The sequence below is a fragment of the Centropristis striata genome, chromosome 3, assembly GCF_030273125.1.
Source record: "Centropristis striata isolate RG_2023a ecotype Rhode Island chromosome 3, C.striata_1.0, whole genome shotgun sequence".
In the NCBI taxonomy this organism is placed as follows: Eukaryota; Metazoa; Chordata; class Actinopteri; order Perciformes; family Serranidae; genus Centropristis; species Centropristis striata.
Genome location: NC_081519.1, coordinates 14,685,478 through 14,706,928, shown reverse-complemented (window position 1 = coordinate 14,706,928; position 21,451 = coordinate 14,685,478). Strand labels below are relative to the sequence as shown.

At 38.9% G+C, this 21,451-nt stretch overlaps 1 protein-coding gene across 1 annotated transcript in view; it reads left to right on the top strand.

The window, feature by feature from the left end:
- dnai1.2 (dynein, axonemal, intermediate chain 1, paralog 2) overlaps nt 1-20,914 on the top strand; it is a 32,599-nt gene extending 11,685 nt beyond the window's left edge. Inside the window, exons 18-20 of the mRNA XM_059329364.1 lie at nt 3,307-3,406; nt 11,171-11,356; nt 19,091-20,914. Coding sequence (XP_059185347.1) covers nt 3,307-3,406; nt 11,171-11,356; nt 19,091-19,192 — 388 coding nt within the window. The 3' untranslated portion in view covers nt 19,193-20,914. The remainder of the gene's footprint in view (nt 1-3,306; nt 3,407-11,170; nt 11,357-19,090) is intronic.
- Nucleotides 20,915-21,451: the final 537 nt, after the last annotated feature.

Sequence of the window (21,451 nt, the reverse complement as noted above, 5' to 3'; positions counted from 1 at the left end):
TTTATAGAAGCTTCAACAGTATTATGTTGTTGTTTTTTATGTGCAACACCATGTCCATGAAAAACAAGTTGTGCTAAATGTTGGAAATATTTTGTGGCATTCAGAAAGCATGGCGGAAATAATATTGAGTAATAGCTCTTGCCCGCCATTGCAGTGGTTCCATCTCTGGCACTGCTGGTTTAAATGGGCATCCCATCAAACACAACTGGCAGTGTTGGCTGGTGGGAAGCTGTTGAGGGATGATGTACCGTACTTGTTGCTGCACTAGTTACTACTGGTTGGCGAGGGTGCATCTGAAGAGGAGGGTGACAAATACTCAGTGTTACAGTCTCTCTGTGAAACTCTTTAATTTTGGGTGAAAAGAAGGAGCTTATGATGGACTTGACACATGGCTGGCTGTAAGCCGACAGTGGGAGTTAAGCTGTGACAAGAACTACAGTGCATGAAGAATTGGTTGTGTCAAATTGAGAAAAAGAAAGAAAAAGGAGAAGAAATCAAATAAATGCACAGGAAAACAAATTATTCGATTGGGTATTTCTCAGTAAGTGTAGCTTTTATTGTGATTTCAGTTTAACAAACTGTTTCTTAAAGTATAGTTTATGTTTAGTGTAAGCATTATTTAAGTAAAAGTACCTGGCTGGGAGAAAATATAAAGTATATATTCATTATGTATGTATTCATGGGTATAAAATGCTATGGGTAGTTACAGAATAGCAACTGCAATTTTATATTTTCATGATTAGCAACAATACTAATGCTCTGTGTTCAAATGTCTGTGTACAAAAGGGAAGAAGGGACAGGATAATAATCATTTATGTAATCCTTCCATAATATTACAGTATATTAGTCTTTATTACCTTCTTAAACTTATTATGGACCCAGCATAATTTTCCTTGCTTATATCTGACTAATCCACAGTGCCTCCCACTTCTTGTCAGCACAGGCAGCTTGACTGAATAATGATAGTAATCATCCCCCCATTATGAGAGACAGGGTTTTTTAAGAATGATCCATAACATCCCCTAGATACAAGACATATTGTTTCAAGGAGAAGGTCTGATTGGATCAAGCAACTTTCACAGACTTTGCCACATTGTTCAGAACTTCGTGGAAACTTGATGCTGAATTTTTTTTTGTTTTATGGCTGAGGCTCAATCATCCTGTCACATGGCATTATCCAGTCCTGAATGAGCCAAAGTAGTATTAGACGAGACTTGCATCAAGTCTGTTAATAACACAAAAGGTTAGTTTGATAAATGAACCTCAGCCTAGACAAAGCCTACAAACATGGGCTTGATTTATGAATCCTCATAGCTCTGACTCTTTTAACAGCATGTGCAGTGTCATTCTGCTATAAAAACAAAAATAAATAAATAACAAACCCTCTCTCGAAAAAGACTGAGCCAGATTTATAGCCTTTTGCACCAAATTTCAGACATATTCTACACCCACCAGAGTGCATGTTATTTATCAAAAGGCACGGCAGCGTGGAAGCACAGTTTGTCTGTCATCTGAGGATACATCTTGCACAAAATCAATAAGGGAGGCCAGGGCAAATCATGGGAAGAGTATTAAGTGTGGTTGATTGTGCATTCTAGTTTGCTTACAAAGGTTTATACAATTTGTGAGGATCAGTTTTGCACAGAGAATACTCAACCTTGTTTCCTCTATTGTGAATATTTGTGAGTTTTATTTAGGGAGGGGCATTGTGTAAATATCCAGGACTCTGTAGAAAGCAGTTAAGTGAGGCTATAATGAAATGGTTCCAAAACAATCTCGTATAAATGAATGTCATGAATGTGTCCATTTCAAACAGAGAGGGGGTATAGAGTTGAGGCTATGAGTGTGGACTTATTTGACATTCACTGAGCAGCTGAAGCACTATTTCGAATGCAATCTCCATAAGACATTTCAGCATTGCAACATTTTGATTTATTTTTCTGAGCCTGCTGATGGTAGGCATATTCTACCACTGAATAGGGCCTTTTGAGGTCTGCTTCACTTGCAGAATGTACCCAGAAGGCCATCTCAGGTGTTGGATGTATAATTGGTTTCTGCCTTAGTAAATTAAACACCAATTACCCACAGACTGTTGGTGCAAATTGCTTTCATTTACACATGTAAGTCTGTCCTTCTGTGTTTGTCACAACCTATTGAAACGGACATTTTTGCTTACTGTTTCTCTTATCCTCTCTCACACACACACTCCCAATGTAATATTTGATAAAGACTTGTATGTGCCTTGTTTCTTAGAAATATTTCATTGTCTCATCTTGGTTCCAGCAGTGTTTCACAAGTTAATAATGTGAGGAAACAGTGTGCAGGACCCTTCTGTTTCATTTCCTTCTGTTTTCTCTGCCAGGCTCTGATGAGGCATCAGTGGCTGGACACATTGTAACTGATTACCATGTATGATAGTCTAAAGAGGTTATTCTACCACTGGAAAATTATAGAAAGAAACCACAAATCACACTGTACAATAACAAATAATAGCCTGGTTCATTACATACTGTCTATGCACTTTATGTGTTTTTTATGCACACTGTTCATTGCACCTTATTTGTTTCATGGCACCAACATTTTTATACTGTATATTCATATTTATTCTGCACTGGAATTCTATTCTACTACTTAATACATACTCCTTCTTTAGACACTTTATTTTTTATTGTATTTTATTGTATTTTTATATTTTATTGCTTGAAGTATGCCTAGGTTGTTCTTTTTATTTAATTGTGTTGTCATTGTCTCTGTGTGTAATGCTGCTGCTACACTGTAATTTCCCAGCTTGGGATAAATAAAGTATATCTATCTATCTATCTATCTATCTATCTATCTATCTATCTATCTATCTATCTGTCTGTCTGTCTGTCTGTCTGTCTGTCTGTCTGTCTGTCTGTCTGTCTGTCTGTCTGTCTGTCTGTCTGTCTGTCTGTCTGTCTGTCTGTCTGTCTGTCTGTCTGTCTATCTATCTATCTATCTATCTATCTATCTATCTATCTATCTATCTATCTATCTATCTATCTATCTATCTATCTATCTATCTATCTATCTATCTATCACAAATGTGCCATTGTGTTGATGAAGTGTTCTGTTTTTTAAATCTCCGATGCAGAATCAGATAGATTGAACAAAAACTCTGATGATCTTTTTCTGACTCTAGACTCTAAACATCAGCTTGACATGATGAGTACCATTTTTCCCATCCTTGTTGACTTTGGATTCCTGAGGCAAATAGAATTTCAGGCAATTTAATGAAAAGTTACAAATTTCCTGTCTGACCATGGATGTTTTGTGTTTTTTTAGCACTCCAATGTTCACCTTCGATCTGAATGCAGCTGTTGGTGATGTCGCCTGGTCTCCATACTCCTCCACTGTATTCGCTGCTGTCACCACAGATGGAACAGTAAGTGCCCGTCTAATCTTAACATTTTGCACCCCACAGCTAGACTACCAAGCTTGTGTGCAGAACTTTTTTTTGCTGTTATGGCCATCAGGTTCAAGTGTTCAAGTATGTCTTAAACCAGGGGTGTCAAACTCAAATACACAATGGGCCAAAATTTAAAACTTGAATAAAATCGCGGGCCAACATTGAACAAATAAACCTTTTAATATATACCAAACATGTTTTGCTTTGACATTAAATATGGAACCAGCAACGCTTATAAACATACAATATATAACTAAATAGTGCAGACATGCAAAATCAAATTTCAAATAAAAAACACATCAATGCCATTAATTTACAATAATAATATAATAATTTGGTATTGCCTCGCGGGCCAAATAAAATTACACTGCGGGCCAAATTTGGCCCGCGGGCCAGAGTTTGACACCCCTGTCTTAAAGGGACAGTTCACCTGAAAATCATTATTTTTGATCAATGTCGATTGTTCTGGTGTGAGTTGCAGAGAGTAAGTGTTGGAGATATCATTCCAGTGTGCCTTCTCTAAAACATAATGGTGCTATATTGCACCCTACTAATGGTGCTCAAAGGGCCAAAAGTACATTTGAAAAACTCAACAGCCATGTCTCTTTCCAGAAATCACAGCAGAGACCTTGTTGTGAGCATTTCTTGTAGGATCTATTTCTCTTTTACTGAACTGCAGCTGCCAACTGCATCACTGCACAGAAGGAACATGCATCTACTCATAATTTTTGATTTAGGGTTGAACTGTCCCTTTAAATGTTTTAGAACTAGAATAATGAACACATTGCTAATGGTCTGTATCAAAATATTATGTGATGTAGGTTGACTGTAGAACCACTTTTAGACCTATATGAGGGCCTGTAGAATGCTTTATCTCAAGGCTATGATTATCACCACCACATATGAGCTTGACATTTACCTGGAAGAACATGTGAAATCACAAACAGCTACAGCATCTGCCATCTGCCATCCACTTCATTACCATCCTTATAAAATAGATATAGACTCAGCTGAATAAACTCTTAATATTTTCATACAGCTAAGCCTCAGATTAATTCAGAATAGCCTCAGGCAATTGAGTTTGTTCAAACATGCTTTGTTGTGGCAAAGGCAGCTTCCTGCCCTGCCAGCGGTTATTGATTCCAGCCAGAAGTAATTTCAGTGGATGCCATGTTGCTTATCTCCACATATTTTTTTCTTATGGCTGCAAGCTGTCCCCATCTGTTTGTCCTCGCACCAGTCTGCACCATGCTATAAAAGTCCAGAGTGTTGTGTCTGACACATTTCCTGTCCAGTGTGCCAAGTGAAGTCGAGTGAGTGTGACAAAGAGGAAATGAGAGCTGAGCCATTTGAGAGACACCTTATGTGATAGTGTGTGTATGTGTGTCCCGTGCTAAACAAAAAGCCAGAATTCAGTCTTCAAAGACACTGTAGTTTACAAGCGATTATGCAAATGATTTCACAACCAAACATCAGACTTGATAGGATATGTAAAAGATAAAAAAATAATTTGTGAACAAATTTACAACTAGAAAGTCTCTTTTATAGTAAACAAGTCACATAAAAAGAACTGGCAGTGCACACAGCAGATTTTTAGGCCTAGAATAAAACCAGCAATATGTTTAATTGTAAACAGCTTCAACTGAAAAAAATCCAATTAAATGACTTTGCTAGAAAGCATATTCAATCTCAGACCTGTATTATAATTTATTCTGTGAAACTGGATCAAAAGCAGTTTTCAGCAGCTATTAAAAAACTCATTAAAAGCTCATCAGTTGGCATACATTTTACAAGCACAATATCCTGTCCTTTCTAAGCAGCAGGAATAAAAAAATAGAGTCCATTAAGGTCAGTGTACCTGGTTTACTTTTCTCAATGTGTAAAACTCAGAACTGAATTGTCATTTCAGTCTGATTTTAAGGATGTGCTCAGATGAAAATAGCTTCGACTTTTCTGACTTGAGCTTTTGCCTATTTATAGGTATATTAGTATTTACCATCATGCCAGATTTTAAGATACTGTAAGTATAATCTGTAAACTGACATGTGTTCACAATTAACTGGAATCACTAAATAACTGTTTTACATTCAGTCCAATGCAAGGCAAAACTAAACATTTGGTCGCTGTCACTTTGAAGAATGGCAGAATATTGACAGAATTCCCACATTCACTGATGAGTTTGCAGTGCACGATGTTAATCAGCATAATCTTCCCCAGGATAGCAGATTCTTTGGAGTACATTTGTCCTGTTCTGTGACAAGTGTCTGGTATAGCTTGAGTGACTCAGCATGAGCTGTGCGCCCCTTGACGTGTATTTTCTGTTGATGAAAACGTGGCCTGCTGCTGCTGCTGCTGCTGCTGCCACACTGCAAAATGTCAGAGACACAATGGCGTACGTGTTTGCATGAGTGTGTGTGTGAGTACATGCGTGTGTGTGGGTACGTGCGTGTGTACAGTTGTTTATAGGGATAATGACTTGCCTGGCAAGCTGAGGTGTAAGAATGGCACTGAGTTGTGCCGTGCAAACAAATATCTCTTCGTTCTCTCTGTCCTTGCCTCTCCATCTGAGCTGACTGTTGAGGAAATAAAGTGTCAGGATGAAATAATGAGAGGTCCAGGCTTATCCTCCAGTGATTAGTCTCCAATCCATATTTGTTCTCCGTGCAGCTCCTCTTAACCTCCTGCACATTGACTGCCTCATATTTCACTTCGTATAGCTGCATCAGCTCATGCTAGATTTGATACTTTAGCATCATCACCTTCAAGCAATTTAAACTGCCTAAATAATTAAATCAAATCCATCAAAATACAATGTGTAATACAATATAAGTTTTATATAATTATAGGCATAATTTCAACACAGTAGAATGTACATCTGCTTAGGGCTGGGCAATATGGACCAAAAGTCATATCCCGATATATTTAGGCTGAATATCGATTTACGATATATATCCCGATATTTTTTATCGTAAAGTGAGAGCAGATGTTCAGTCAAAGTCAAAGCCAAATATGACATGTCACATGTAGTTTTATTGAAATTGTTTATTTAAGTGAATATAAATACTTTATAACAACAGGAGCACCTTTTTTTTTCAAAGCTCCATAAATTGCACATTTAAATATCTTAAAAATAGCGTATGAAATAAAATAGGCCAATCTGTTCCAGCCCCTCCCCTCTGTGTTCATGAAAAAGGAGGGGCGGGGTTTGGCGAGCAGTGCAGAGAGCTCCAGGTCAGCAGCTTACCTGGAGCAAGCATCACAGTGCAAATTTGAACTATATTGATATATGCGATATGGTCTAATTCCATAACACATTAAAAAATATATTGATATATTTTTTATATCGATATATCGCCCAGCCCTACAACTGCTTTATGTTGTTTTGTGAATTACAAGTATAATAAGTGCAGAGGTGGGTATAGTAGAGGAAAACTTCACTCAAGTAAAAACACTGTTACTTTGCAAACAGGAGTATTCAAGTAGATCAGGGGTGTCAAACTCTGGTCCGCGGGCCAAATTTGGCCCGCAGTGTAATTTTATTTGGCCCGTGAGGCAATACCAAATTATTATATTATTGTACTATAAAAGCTGACCCGCCGGTATTATACGACACATTTACCGCTAATACTAGATTTATTATTGTTATTTTATTTTTTATTTTTTTGGCATTTTACATGCTTTATTGAAAGCGAGGGACAGATAGAAAGGGGGTGACAGAGGGGAGGACATGCGGCAAAGGGAGCTCAGGCCGGATTCGAACCCGGCTCCACCGCAGCGAGGACTGTAGCCTCTATACATGGGGCGCCTGTGTAACCCACTACGCTACAGACCACCCCCTTGTTATTTTATTTTTAAATGAATAAACCTGTTGAAAAACTGATATTTAAATCAGAAGGATGCAAATAGAAAAGAGGCATACGATTTTTATTTCATTTTTATTTAATAAATTAATGACATTGATGTGTTTTTTATTTGAAATTTGATTTTGCATGTCTGCACTATTTAGATATATATTGTATGTTTATAAGCGTTGCTGGTTCCATATTTAATGTTAAAGCAAAACATGTTTGGTATATATTAAAAGGTTTATTTGTTCAATGTTGGCCCGCGATTTTATTCAAGTTTTAAATTTTGGCCCATTGTGTATTTGAGTTTGACACCCCTGAAGTAGATGATAAAGTAGCCATCAAAAAAAGTTAGAGTACAAAAGGAATTACCAGAAAAATTACTTGGGTGAGCAGCTAAAGGAATAAAAAAATACCTCTCTACTCTCTTTTCCCCCAATTTGTTTTATTTTGATGTGGATACGAATGGTAGTATTTCAACCTCAGATGAACTTCAGGTAAGGGTAAAGAAGTGAACATACACATGATGTCATCATCTAGTGATTAGACAGCCTGCCACATATACAGCAGACAGTAGTCCCAGTCTGTATCTCTCAAATATAATCATAATCAGATATCACATAATCAGTATTACATTTAGGCCTTTCAAATTCATGTTGCAAATTCACGATAACGCCACAAATTATTTTGACGCTTTAACACAGGTTGTGTTATGATAATCCCTTGCTCAAAGTTGGATGGTAACAAGCAAGCAATGGAAAAAGAAAAAGGTATTTGAATGGGTCTGTTAACAAGAACAAAGTTATTTTTAGTTGCTGTCACTGTGAGTTGAGTTGCCACCGGAGTGCATTTCATCTTAAATACATTTGCTCTCCAAGCATACAGCTAATGCAGACAGTACCATTAGCCCTGAAACATCCAGCTTGTGGCAGGTCAGTTAACATTGTAACATTACACGAAGGCTGCAGACAATGGTTGTATTCACTGAAGACTATTGGACTTCACCCAGCAATCACAGTCGTCTCAGGGTGACCAGCAGTGGGAAATAATTACTGGATGTATGAATATGTCCGTAGCCCTTCAATTACTGCGTTGTTAATTAATTTCAATAATAAATCAAACATAAATTTACATAAGGAAAGCATATCAATAAGATAACAGTATTAAAAACTTGTAATATTTCCCTTTAAGGTATACTTTGACAGTTGAAAAAGTATGATTACTTTGCAATTATCTATGGGCAATCATCATTTAATCACAATTTAATATTTGAATCGTTTGACAGCCCTATTACATTAATAATATACTCCAGTGACTACACCAACAAGTAAAGAATTTTATAAGAATTAGACTCTTTGCCACTCTTTATATTATGACTTGGCAAATACATCAGCAAAGGATGTGCATATGCTTAGCAAAATGTGTATGTTATAAATATTAAGAGTGTCAACATATTACATTGTCCTTAACTATTGTTAATTCCACTATAAATGTCATAAATCCCAGTTCTCATCACAGATGGTTACAGATCAAGTGTGATCCTCCCACACCCAGGTCTGTCTAATCACATAAAGATAATCAGATTAGAGAAGTGGCCAAGTCAGTCTCTTATCTTTCTGAACATGTCTCATATCAGATGACTCATCTAGGCTGATTAGGAGATAATGGTGTGATGTTTAACAAATAATTAAATTAATTTAGATTAAATTAAATTAAATTAAATACAGGTGTGTTCACTTCTTCGCTTTGGCCTGAGGAAGACAATCTATTGTTCAAACATAATCATTCATGTCTGCATGAAATAGAAGTATGTTTTTTTATTTTTGTGTGCATTATTTGGTCTCTATTTTTCTGTCTTTCTTCATCAGGCAATACAGCTGAGCAGGACTTCTTAAGTGCACATGAGTTGCACAAAGTTAGCGTTAATATTTACATTACAACACAAAGCTTGAATAGTAGTAGTTTTGAAGCATAATATGCTGTGTTTATATGTTATTCAACTGTTCTCTGTTAGCTCAGTATCTGCATGTTTATCTGATAATGAAGTTATTCATTTGTAAATACTAGCTGCCAGCGCTATTTAAAGCCATAACAATACAATTACTCTTTCTCTATCTATATCTAACTGATTTATGTTGAGGCAAGGCAGGAAAACAGAGCACCAGCAGACCTGTGACCAGTTGTTCACCAGCTTTACAATGGATCATATTTATAAAAATAATGAATAAATAAAAGAAGTGTGACGTATGCATCCAAATGTAATGGAGTAGAAGTAAAAAAAAATTTTCTCCTAAAAGCAACTCAAGTAAGAGAGAAAGTATGCTGCTATGCTACCACTCTGACCGGTATAGTGTACTCAAAAAAGTTACTTAATTACGTGTAGCAGAGTAAACGTAAATCGATACTACCAACCTTTGAGATAGTGTGTACTGCTATCAGTCCGGACTAATGTTACATTAGTGTAGCAGAAGCAAACACACTGCAGATAATGGCTGTAATGATGGAGGTTACAGAAAGTCATACCCTGGTTGAATAAGATGATTGGTTGCAAGTGATGACTGTGATGCTTTGTGTGGTGCCGGTACACATAGACAGTGTGAACCCTAGCAGCCCGGGCACAGTCATCTCTCTGGTTAAAAGGAGTGGGCCGTGCTCTGCAGTGGGCTCATTTGTTGCCGACAGATTGTCTAAATGCACTCATACTCTGAAAGAAGAATATCTATGATCTACCTTCTGGAAAACGATGCCTGTGATTTTGTATTGCCGCTGCCAACTCAGAAAAAAACACACAGGACTGAAGTGCACACTCATTGAATTACAGGGAACACCCTTCCTTGCACCAGATGGTCAAGCTGCATCCCTGCAGAGGCTTGTGCTCCACCAGTCTCACATAAATATCAACACACACACACAAGATATGAAAAGGCAATCTGTAGTAACAGTTTAACTTTACTACTTTACTTACTTGTTTCTAAAGGGAACTCTTCAGAAAAACATCCTCCAGAACTGCATACAATGTCTAAAAGAATCATGTCATGACAATGTCTGGAGCTGGAGCTCATACATGTAGCACACCACAGGATATTGTCGCCTTTCTCACCCAGGTGGTGGTGCCTGGGCAAGTTCAACATGTTCTGGTAAATGGTAAATGGACGTGCACTTATATAGCGCTTTTCTAGTCGCTTTGCGACCACTCAAAGCGCTTTACACATTCACCCTTTCACACACATTCATACTGGTGGCAGAGGCTACCCTAAATGGTGCCACCTGCCACCATTGGGAATTCATTCACACACCGATGAACACAGCATCAGGAGCAATTTGGGGTTCAGTATCTTGCTCAAGGATACTTCGACATGTAGGCCGCGACGGTCAGGGATCGAACCGCCAACCCTTCGGTTGGGGGCCAACCAACTCTACCAGCTGAGTCACAGCCGCCCAAATTCTGACGATTTAAGGTCGACCCTACCCGACAGAAGTTCCTATATCACATGATCTCTCCAGATAGACATTTTCATTGGCAGCTTCATGTAAATGACCCTTCTTCTTCGTTTGTATTCTGCTGTTTCATCAGCACACCCACTCACTCTGTGGACAATGACCTGCTCTTTTCAAACATGGGCTCAATTGGACATTACACGGACTTTGTGCTACAGAGCTGGCAGGGTAAAATCCATTTAATGTTCAGTCCAACTGAGTCACACATTTGCATGCTCACATACAGCTCCTCTTGGGAATGTCCAGATATGTTCAGAGTTACTGTGCATGTTTGAAAGGGGTCTGTTATTACCAGATTTGTATCTCAACCTTCAGTCAGTGTTAATATGAAAATGTCAGGACAGATTGTCAGAACGTAACTAAATAAATAAACAACACATTTATTCGTCTTTTTCAGGTTCATGTCTTTGACCTCAACATCAACAAATATGAAGCCATCTGCCAGCAGCCAGTGGTTGCCAAGAAGAAGACCAAGCTGACTCACATTGAGTTTAATCCCATCTATCCTATCATCATAGTGGGCGACGACCGAGGCTATGTCAGCAGCCTCAAACTCTCCCCTAACCTCCGCAAGAAACCCAAGGTAAGAATCTCAATGAGGTTATCACATTGCCATGGTTTTAGCTAATATGTCAATTTTGCCTTTAAGTGGCAGGAAAATAAATTCCATGTTTCTTCTCCTACTGATTTGTCTATATAATTAGACATTAATGGCATATACGAATGGAGCTTTCTCACATTACAAATTAGGTCCCAAACCATCTGCCACTTTCAGCACTGTGGAAAACTGTGCGCTGCATTGTTACCAACGCACTTGAATGGCCTATTGTGTTCTTTCACCTTCTATACGATCTTATCTGAAAATGATCTAAATGCACGTCCTCTCCTTTTGCATTATTTATGAGTGCCACTTGTTCCACATCAGTGAAAGCAGATCAGATGAATCATTCTTCGTAGTGTCCTGACCTCAAACTGATTTCACCAAATAACAATGGAATAAAGGCCAATGTCCCCTCCTTCTCGGCAGCTCATTATCAGCATCGCTTCTCTCTCCCTTGTTTATTTAGGCCAGTTAACAATTAGCCACAGAGAAGTTGAGTTTTTTTTGTAAATCAATACGCTTTTTAGATAAGATCACAAGAAGGAGAGGCAGAACATAAATTGTCATGTATTGGAAATTTCAGTGAAAAGCAGCATGATGAGCATGATGGCCAAGTGGTTTTCAAGGCAGATGACATAACAGTGACTAACCTGGGTGCAGGAGGCACCCATGGTAGGGGCATGGATCATTTTCACAAGTCATCTCATATCTCCCCACCCTTCAGTCTTGGCAATAAATGTCAATACATGAAATAATCTCAAACAAAGAAAGAAAAGTTGTAGCTATCCAGTAAAACAGAATTCTACTTTAGTCCATTTACAATTGATGAGTCACTGAAGGCTTTGTTGCCACTCATGACAGTGGTTAATGAGCTGTGGAGTAATCACAGTGGTCCTACTAAACACAGGAGGAAACCAAATGGCACACTGAGTCATAACACTTTAATCAGGGCCCATTTAGAGTCAGCTCTGCAGCCTCTCCAGTTTCCCTTTGTGTTGATCACATCGGTGCATGTAAACTAGAAGAATTTCTAATGACTAGAGTAATATGTATTTATTTTCACAACACGTTTTTTGCGCATTATACATGGCATTGCAGGGCCAGGGTGCGACACACATAAACGGTTTTCATTCAACCATTTACATAAACACAGTTTGTTATGGGGGCAGCACAACAACACATACACACACATCCAGCGCCACCTCATTAGCGACCTCAGACTGTAGCCCTAAAGCGTACAATTGGGAAATAATTGCACAGTTCAGCACCACTGACAGTGCTCAGAGCATTTTGGAACGCACTGTGGCGAATAAGCATCAGACACAAACACCCACAGCAAATATTATCAGTAATATGTCTTAGAAAATTGGTACAGGAGCTCACTAAAACTTGCACAATTAGAAAGGTGGCCCATTAATATAGCCAAAACATTGGCACAGTGGCTTGATAATCCAGCCTATAAGAATTGAATAGAAGTGTGTGTACAAGGCTGACAAGGCAGCCCAACTTCTTGGCTCATTTACTCTCACTAAAACAGTCCATTACACCTCTTTTGTCCTCTGGTGCTCCTCAAATAGCTTTAAATTATTTTTTTAGCTTCCACAATGAAAGGTCAAATGTAAGAACTCTGACTATAAATGTTAGAAAAGAAAATTTACTGCACCATACACCATGTACCTTGCCAGAGTATGTCCTAAAAGACTCTTCATTGTACCAAACTAAGCAGTTATTTCCCAGTTGTAAGTCTGCAGAGCTGCAACCATTAATGAGGTGTGCCACTGTTATGCTGTGCACACAGAATTGTAAAGGCCCGTAGGTATTCACTGTACTTGGAGGGTCTGTGTAGGCCCAAGTGTCTTCTCATGTTTCTTGCCAGTGCTGTACTTAAAAGTTACACTCTTAGGCCCCGTTCACACGAGGACGGTCTGAACAGAAGACGCAAAAGTGGCGTCGCGTCTTCACTTTTTATTCCTCGTTTAGACAAGCATTTTCGGGAGGAAATCTGCTGCATACGGTGATGCAAAAGTGTGTGAAATTCGATTGTATGCAGCCAGGCGGCATCACTTAAAGCCATAAGAGCATCTTTGGGCATGCAGAAGTTTTCACGCCACACATTTTCATCAGCTACTCCTTCCACAAAGTTCTCCACCATCACTAGATCTCCCAGGTCTCGTTCACAGCCGTCTGGCTCGCCTCCGACCAATTGCTGCATCCAGAATGTGATGGAGGTAATTCCAGATCCTTCTCTGTTCACTAATACTATCTGTACATATCCTGGACATTTGGTGGAAAGACTCCTGTAAGTTTATTAGAGCTGCCAGAGCAGCCTGAAGGTCCCACCATGGAAATAATCCCACGTTTGTTTATTTTCCTGTACTGGAGCATGTATGTGACGTAAACACATACGTGACGTGAGCAGATCAGATCAGAGTTTTGTGTCTTGTCAGTGTAGACGACACGCTACGGAGGAGAGGATTTAACTTTTCCACTTTGGAAGGTGGTTTCAGATTTTTGCGTCTTTAAGCCCCCAAAACGCCGTCACCGTCTAAACGAAAGGCACTTCCGATAAAATATTTTGTCGTTTTCACCCGCGAGCGTCCTCGTGTAAACGGGGCCTTAAAGATCTCCATCTTGTTCTCTTGGTGGTACCTATGGCAATAAGCATTAATTGCAGGTTTGTTTTTGGGTCTCATTTTCACTTGTTTCACTGTCTGTAGTCATCACCCTTTGGCCAAAGTAATCAGTACGCCACTCACAACAAGGGAGTGGCGTTAGCTCCACCTACCCAGCCAACTACAGGCTGGCTGATCGAACATTTGTGATTTTTCACGGAAATGTCCCCACAGACACCCAGTTTGTATTACTGCAAATGCAGAGTCAGCAGACCACTGACTCAGTCTCCATTGTGTTCATCATTTGACGATATGTAGTGTCCTAACTAGGGATGCAAAATTCCAGGAATTTTTAAAGTTGGAAACCTTCCAAACTTTACCTTATTTCTGAATGGGTGTGGTTGGGGGGATGAGTATTTAACTTGACGTTCATGCTTTGGTTGCTCAATGAAATAATTGATTGATAAAGAATTAAAAACTTGACTTGATTTTTTAATTGTATTATTTTTGCATGGATGTCTGCTTTTGACAAAGTAAAATTTTTATATTTATGTTTGGATATGATACAGTTTGTTTAAACTACCCCCAATTTCCTGTTAATACCCACATATTCCCATATATTTCACAAAAATCTCCGTAATTCCCATTTTTCAACATTTCCTAAATTCCCCGGCTTAACTTCCCATGGAAAGTTTTTGGAAATTTACCAGAAATGTTCCACCTCTTTGCGACCCTAGTCGTAACGGACATTTATATAAACATCTTTTTGAATATCATATTGAAAGTTTGAGGTGTGGAGGAACAAGGGTGATAAAGTTTGTACAGACATCACTTTGTGGTTGAATCTGGTCTAATAGTGTATCACAATTCACATTATATATATGAAGTACCTGAAAGTGCGCAAACTGCTCCCCGCCTCTGGAACTCACTACCACCCCAACTCAGAACATTGACTCACTCCCCCATTTCGAATCACAACTCAAAACACATCTGTTTAAAACTGCTTATTCCCTCTGATCACAATTGACCTATGGCTAAGCCACACCCCCAAACGCGATGAGCCAATCACAGTGCGCATAGCTAACTCAATACACTCGGACATTCTCTGCTTCCACATCCATTGAAATGCATTGGAGTTAGTCAGTTTTCAATCATTTTTATGTGTTTTTTGTTGAGATTTTAAGTTTAAAATGGTCAAACAGTGTGCATGGGGTACATGCAACTCTGACACAAGGTATAGCCCAATAATATGGGAGCAGTAACCCGGTTCCCTATGGCAGTGATTCCCAACCGCTGTTCCGCGGCACACAAGTGTGCCGTAAGAAATCAATATCTATCAATATCAAATCCAGCGACTCCGTCTTAACGAGCGCTAACGAGGTCGGCCGGCTCGTTAACAAGAGCCTCTTGTTAACGAGCCGGCCGACCTCGTTAGCGGCAGTTAGCTACAGTTAGCTCTGTAGCAGTACAGTGTGTATGTGCTGCTGCTGCAGGAGGTGTTCACTTAGCGATCTCTATTTGTTTACAAAAAGCACCGGAATGAGCGGTGTCAGTGGGGTGAAAAGACGAGTGAAAACCTCTAACCTGTTAATGAAGGCCCTTTTGGTGACTTCGAGATGATATTTCATAATTGCCTCCTGTGAAATTTCTCTGACTGTCACAGCTGCCATAGCGCCCGTCACCGAATGTTGACAGTTTGTCCGAGTGAGTGGAGGGGGCGGGGCTTAGCCATAGGTCAATTACCCTGTCCAATCTATCTTTTGTATTGTATTTTACTATACAACTATTAATTCTGTGTATTTTATTGTATTTTATTGCTGAATCTTTTCTATGTTTTTGTACGGTGTCCTTGAGTGCCAAGAATGGCGCCTCCAAATAAAATGTATTATTATTATTATTATTATTATTTATAATGGACAAACAAATGTCTTCACCTTTTGATGACACTAACATCAAATCAACCTTGTTTGTGTTTAACACAAATACTGTTCAATATCTCATTCTTTGCTGCCCACAAATCACAAGTGGCAGTTCAAATTTTAAAAAAGCAGCATTATGCAACATGTTGTGATTGTCTATTAATCACTATTGACTTCTAGAATATATTGCCTATCATTATATATTTACATTTGTATTCATGTTGAGTGCTAATAAGTGAACAGGCACAGCTTTCTGGGCCTATCTGTATGCAATACCTTTATGTACACAGAGATTTTACCGCTGCAGTAAACAAACCAGCGAGGAAAAAGAGGAATTGAGAAAATAATTCAGAACACAGGTTGACACTTTGAGAGATAATGAATGTTTATGATTTTGATTACTTTTGAAGTTTTATGAATTTCAAGTACTGGTTTGTGCCCAGTCAGCCCTTCTCTTCACTGTGGAGGAAGCTTTATTGAGCCATTCATCATAGCAGAGATATTATGTTGCATCGAGATTTCATGCTCATTCGTTTAGGGAACGCAGCTGTCTGTCTGGCTCAGCCCCCTCGCTCTCTCCGTTTCAAACTTCAAAACAGCGTCACCAGAATTCAAATATACTTTTTTAAGCTTCAAAGCAAAGCAAATCATCCCTCATTTGTTCAACTGTGTTAAGGAATCAGCCACACTTCCATTATTTTGCAATGTTTAATGATTACTATTTGGTATTTTTTTTGTTGTTAAAACCATAGCACCAACAACCAACCATTTATTTTGCTGTGTATCTCTGTTGTTTATTGCATTATGGGATAATAGCTGGGGCATTTGAATGTAACGGTCCATCATTGATGTCATGCTTTTCCTGCTCTAACAGAGTCACAGGCCAAATAATCTTTTTTTGTGTGGCAGCTATGATAAGAGCTGGTCGAGTTCTCCAATGCTAAGAAAAGATGCTTCAGCGTTTCCTTTCTTATCTCCTTGAGCATAGAGTACACTGGACCATCGTTTACAAAAGGAAAGAAGATAATGCTGTCCCACGACACACCATAAAGCCATTCACAAAACCACATGTCTATCTTGCATAAATTCACCATTCTTTTTCATGAAATCATACTAATGGTATTCGTGTTTCTAAATATGAGTGGACAGATGAGCACCAGCAATCATTCACAATGTGACAACCATCATGGTTCTCTTTTGTGTCTCATAGCCTATATCCCTTATTTACTGTGATTACAGCCTTGGTAATAATTGAATCCTTTCCACAGTGCTGTCCACGTACATTTATATCTATATCTTATCTTATATCTTTGTATCTAAGATGTGCTTTTAGTAGTCCATTTTCAAGACATTGTATTTCCACTACGGCAGAACCACTGCTGTATGATTACATCACAGCCTTGTGTGAATGCAGTCTGACTTTTTGAGCACAACAGTTGTCCTTATGAATTATTCACATCTTTCCTTGACCTCATGATGTTTTCCATTGGGTTCAAGGGAAAGTGGTTGGGAAAAGATTGAACTCTTTTTGTTCAATGTTTGCTGTGAAAAGGGACACAGGTAACACCTGGCAACATGGTCTCACAGAAATCCGTGAAATAGCCACGGATTTCGCTTAACTCAAAATCCGTGGAATAGCCACGGAATCGCTCAAATTTCCGTGAAACTGACACAGATTTCACTACAATGCAAGTTAATGACAGTCATATCCTGTGGCTATTGGTTTGTTCCAAGTCACGTGACTTTCAAGGTCCCAGCGGTCAGAACAAAAAACATGGCGGACAGTTCTCTCATTTTTAGTGAAAAATCAATATTTTGACTTAGTTTCTGCATAAAAATGGATTTTGATCACATTTCTAGCGAGAAATATATGTTTTATTTTCTAAATATTCACTCAGTGAATGTACATAATCACTTTGTGGTGAAGATCTCGCCAGAAAAATATAACTGTCATTAACTTGCATTGTAGCGAAATCCGTGTCAGTTTCACGGAAATTTGAGCGATTCCGTGGCTATTCCACGGATTTTGAGTTAAGCGAAATCCGTGGCTATTTCACGGATTTCTGTGAGACCCAGATGTCTTTTTTATAAACTGTGGACTGCTTCTTTTTTCATTCTTGGGGCAGTTTATTGAATGTCTTGGTGATAGCAGGACAGGCAGATATACAAAATAAATAAACACTAGTTCACTTTTCTGTACAGTGCTAGCTGATTTTTTAATACAGTCTTGGAAAGAATTTGGCTTTTGCACCTTACCTTTTTTCAACCTGAGAGTCTCTGGTCTGTACTGCTCAAATAATGCTAATTATTAGTAGAAATACACTACTGTGTAAATGTCTCAGGCAGGAGTGGAAAAAATGTGAATGCTTTCAAAAATAGAAATGTTGTTGATGTAAAATGTAAAGTGAGTGAACAGAAGACTGCCTAAAACTTTTACACAGTTCTGTATATCTGAATGTTAATATGAATGACCTGTTTGTTCATGAAAGCAGTACAAGTCTATCATATTTGAAGAGTATATCCAGTAAGTTGTAATATCATGTTAATTTCAACAGTTGCATCCTGTCAGTGCAAGTTGTAGGGCATGTTGCCTCTTAGATCTGGAACAGCTTGTTAGCTATTTCCAGATAAAGTGAAGCTATGTTGAACTGTTTCAGGCTTGTTTAATCAAAGTCCAATTGAGTTAAGGAAAAGCCTGCAACAATAGTAAATGAGCCTTGATAATGATAGGCCCATTAAATATCCTTTAATAGAGATAGAGTGAACTCCTGCAGCAGATCAGGACAAATGTTGAGCCAGGATATTATAGCTATTAAATGGCTGTGCTTTTCTACACACAGGAGTATTTAATGTGCCAATAATAATAACAACAACACACCACACACTGGAAGAATTCTTTGAATTTGCCCTTTGCAATGGTGCCCTTTAGGCAGCGAGTCCACGTCTTCAAAGAACATTTCACAATTCGCTGAAAAGAAATGATTATATAATGGAATAATATAACCACTCTGCTGCTATTGACCTTACATCCATTTCAATTTCTGTCTGATTGTGTTGTGTTCTCCTCTGGTTAACTGCATGCCTTCTGGGCGTGTGCTCTCCCCAAGTGCTTGGTAAGCATAAAGTCAAGTAATTTCTGATTTCTCTCTCCCTCTCCATCTGTATGTGTTCGTGTGTGTGTGTAGGCCAAGAAGGGTCAGGAGCAGCCTAAGGGTCCAGAAGTGGAAGTTGCCAAGATGGAGAAGCTCCTCAGTCTGCTGAGGGAACCAGAGCAAAACGCAGTTTAACATGACCGCTTTGGCTCCCATGCACAACATGGTACAATCTTTTATTCTCATTCATAAAAAAACAAACTTCTCTTGCTCAGTTCGTGCAACAGTAAACAACAACATAACAAGAAAACTATTTGTATGCATTTATTGAAAAATGTGTTCTAGTGATCGCTCTCAAGCTGTTAATAAACTATTCATATTCAATTAATAATGCATTTATTTATACTGCAGTACTTGATACATATTAAACAGGCAACGTTAGAATTCCATTAACTTGACTGACCTCTTCTGCAAGGATTTATTAAGCCCATTCCGTATGTATTGTACAAGTTGATAGAGCTAAAAAGTGAAGGGGGAGAGTTACAGCGAGTGAACGGGGAGATAAATTAGCGTAATAGATTGAGTATTTATGGACCACATCCAGACGACTTATCTTGGCTGGCACACGCCGTCCCGGGCAGCCGTCCAGGGATGAGCTAGAAGCCTTTTAATATCGCATCTACGGGGAGAACTTTGCTTTGACTCATGCCGCTGTCCGTCTTTATTTTGCCGTTTTTTTCTATTCCTCTCTGTCTGAATGATCTTGTCCTTCAGTAAAGAACTACCCAGTGCTCTGATGCTCAACTGGAATCACAAGCTGCCACAGCGCTCTCTTTCTTTCTCTCTATCCTCTGCCCTTCGCGTCTTTCTGCAAATTCATGCAGCACTCTCTCTCCCTTAAGTGTGATTCATTACTTCATCTCCACAAGTTTAGCTAGAGAGGGCTGCTCAATCACCTCATTTTTTACAGACAATGCGTAACAAATGATTGTGGCCATGGGGTAGTAATGAGAATACAGCTGCAACACCTCATTACTGCTGTAATAGGAAGCATACTGCAGGCTTGGTCACAGAACTGTTTGTTCTACTCCGTTTCCGATTTGTTTATGTTGCATTTTTTTGTATGAAATTTGGGTTGGGTGATGATGTTTCCTGTGGGTAGTAAGAGCAAAGCAAAGGTCAATATTTCAGGGCAACTACTGCAGTATTTCCACCCTTGTGTACTCGTACTCTTATGTATCATCAATATGTGTTATTTAGTGAGCTCCAGGAGGTACTTGATGAGGTGTTGTAAGTTGCTAGTATGTTGTTGACACTGGCTTTAGTTATTCTGCTAAAATGACTTCCTGATACCTCCTCAGAGGGGTACGAACTTTCCTCTAAAGACAGGGATTCCTCTTTTACTCAGATCAAAGCATGTTTCATGGCTGCTTTGCATTCTGATCTACAGAAGCTATTGTCAGGTTTCTGTGTCCTTTACACTGGATTTCTCTAATTCTTTAATTCTGATATTCTCAAACCCAACAAAACGGGCCTGCAGTATAAATACAAGGATAATCCAGAAGTTTATCTTAACACACAGTGTTCTTTTGCTTGAAGAAAACAAACCAATCCTAGTGTAAATTGGTGCAGTGTATCTCTTGCTTTCAGCCTCTCTCAGTTTCCCTGCATCAGATCCATACTTGTGGTGGTTTGAAGGATGATGTTTCAGTGCACTACTACTGTAGTTCCCCAAAGTTGGAGTATTTCTAACTCTACACACACATTAGTAGCTTTAACAGACATATTTTCATGTAAGCAACATCGTTATATTTGGAAATTCTTGCTTACTTATTCCTTACTCTGTGTTAATCTGGTATTAGCTAAAAACCTGGAAGGTATTCTTAAATTTAAAATACACATCACAATATCTCCTACAACTCTACAGCATGCCTTGTTGAGTCTAAAGCCTGATTTCCACCGGGCGCGTTACTGCAGCGTCATGTCAGCGTCGCGTTTGACGTTGCAAATAGGTAACACTCTAATCAATGAGAGCGTTTCCACCGGGCGCGTAGCGTAACGTTACAGCAGCGCCACGTCAGCGTCTCTACGCGAGCATTAGGTAGGACTTCTATTTCTCCGCGAGACGCTGCCAAATCGCGTGAATCTCAACAGAGCAGATTGCACCAGACAGGAAGTCCGACTCAGAATCAGCGTAAAACACTTCCGCCCCTTTCAAAATAAAACACAATACGCAGTTCATGCAGCCTAAAACTACTTCACATCAACATTATGTTATGACCGAGGCACCAGATCAGCAATCAATCAATCAATCAATCAATCAATCAATCAATCAAAGGGTCTCAGAGGATCGGCGACACAGACGACAAGAGACTGATTGTTGAAGTGGAACATCATACAATCATTTATGACATAACATATTGTTTTTATAAGGATAGATGGTCAGATCAACAT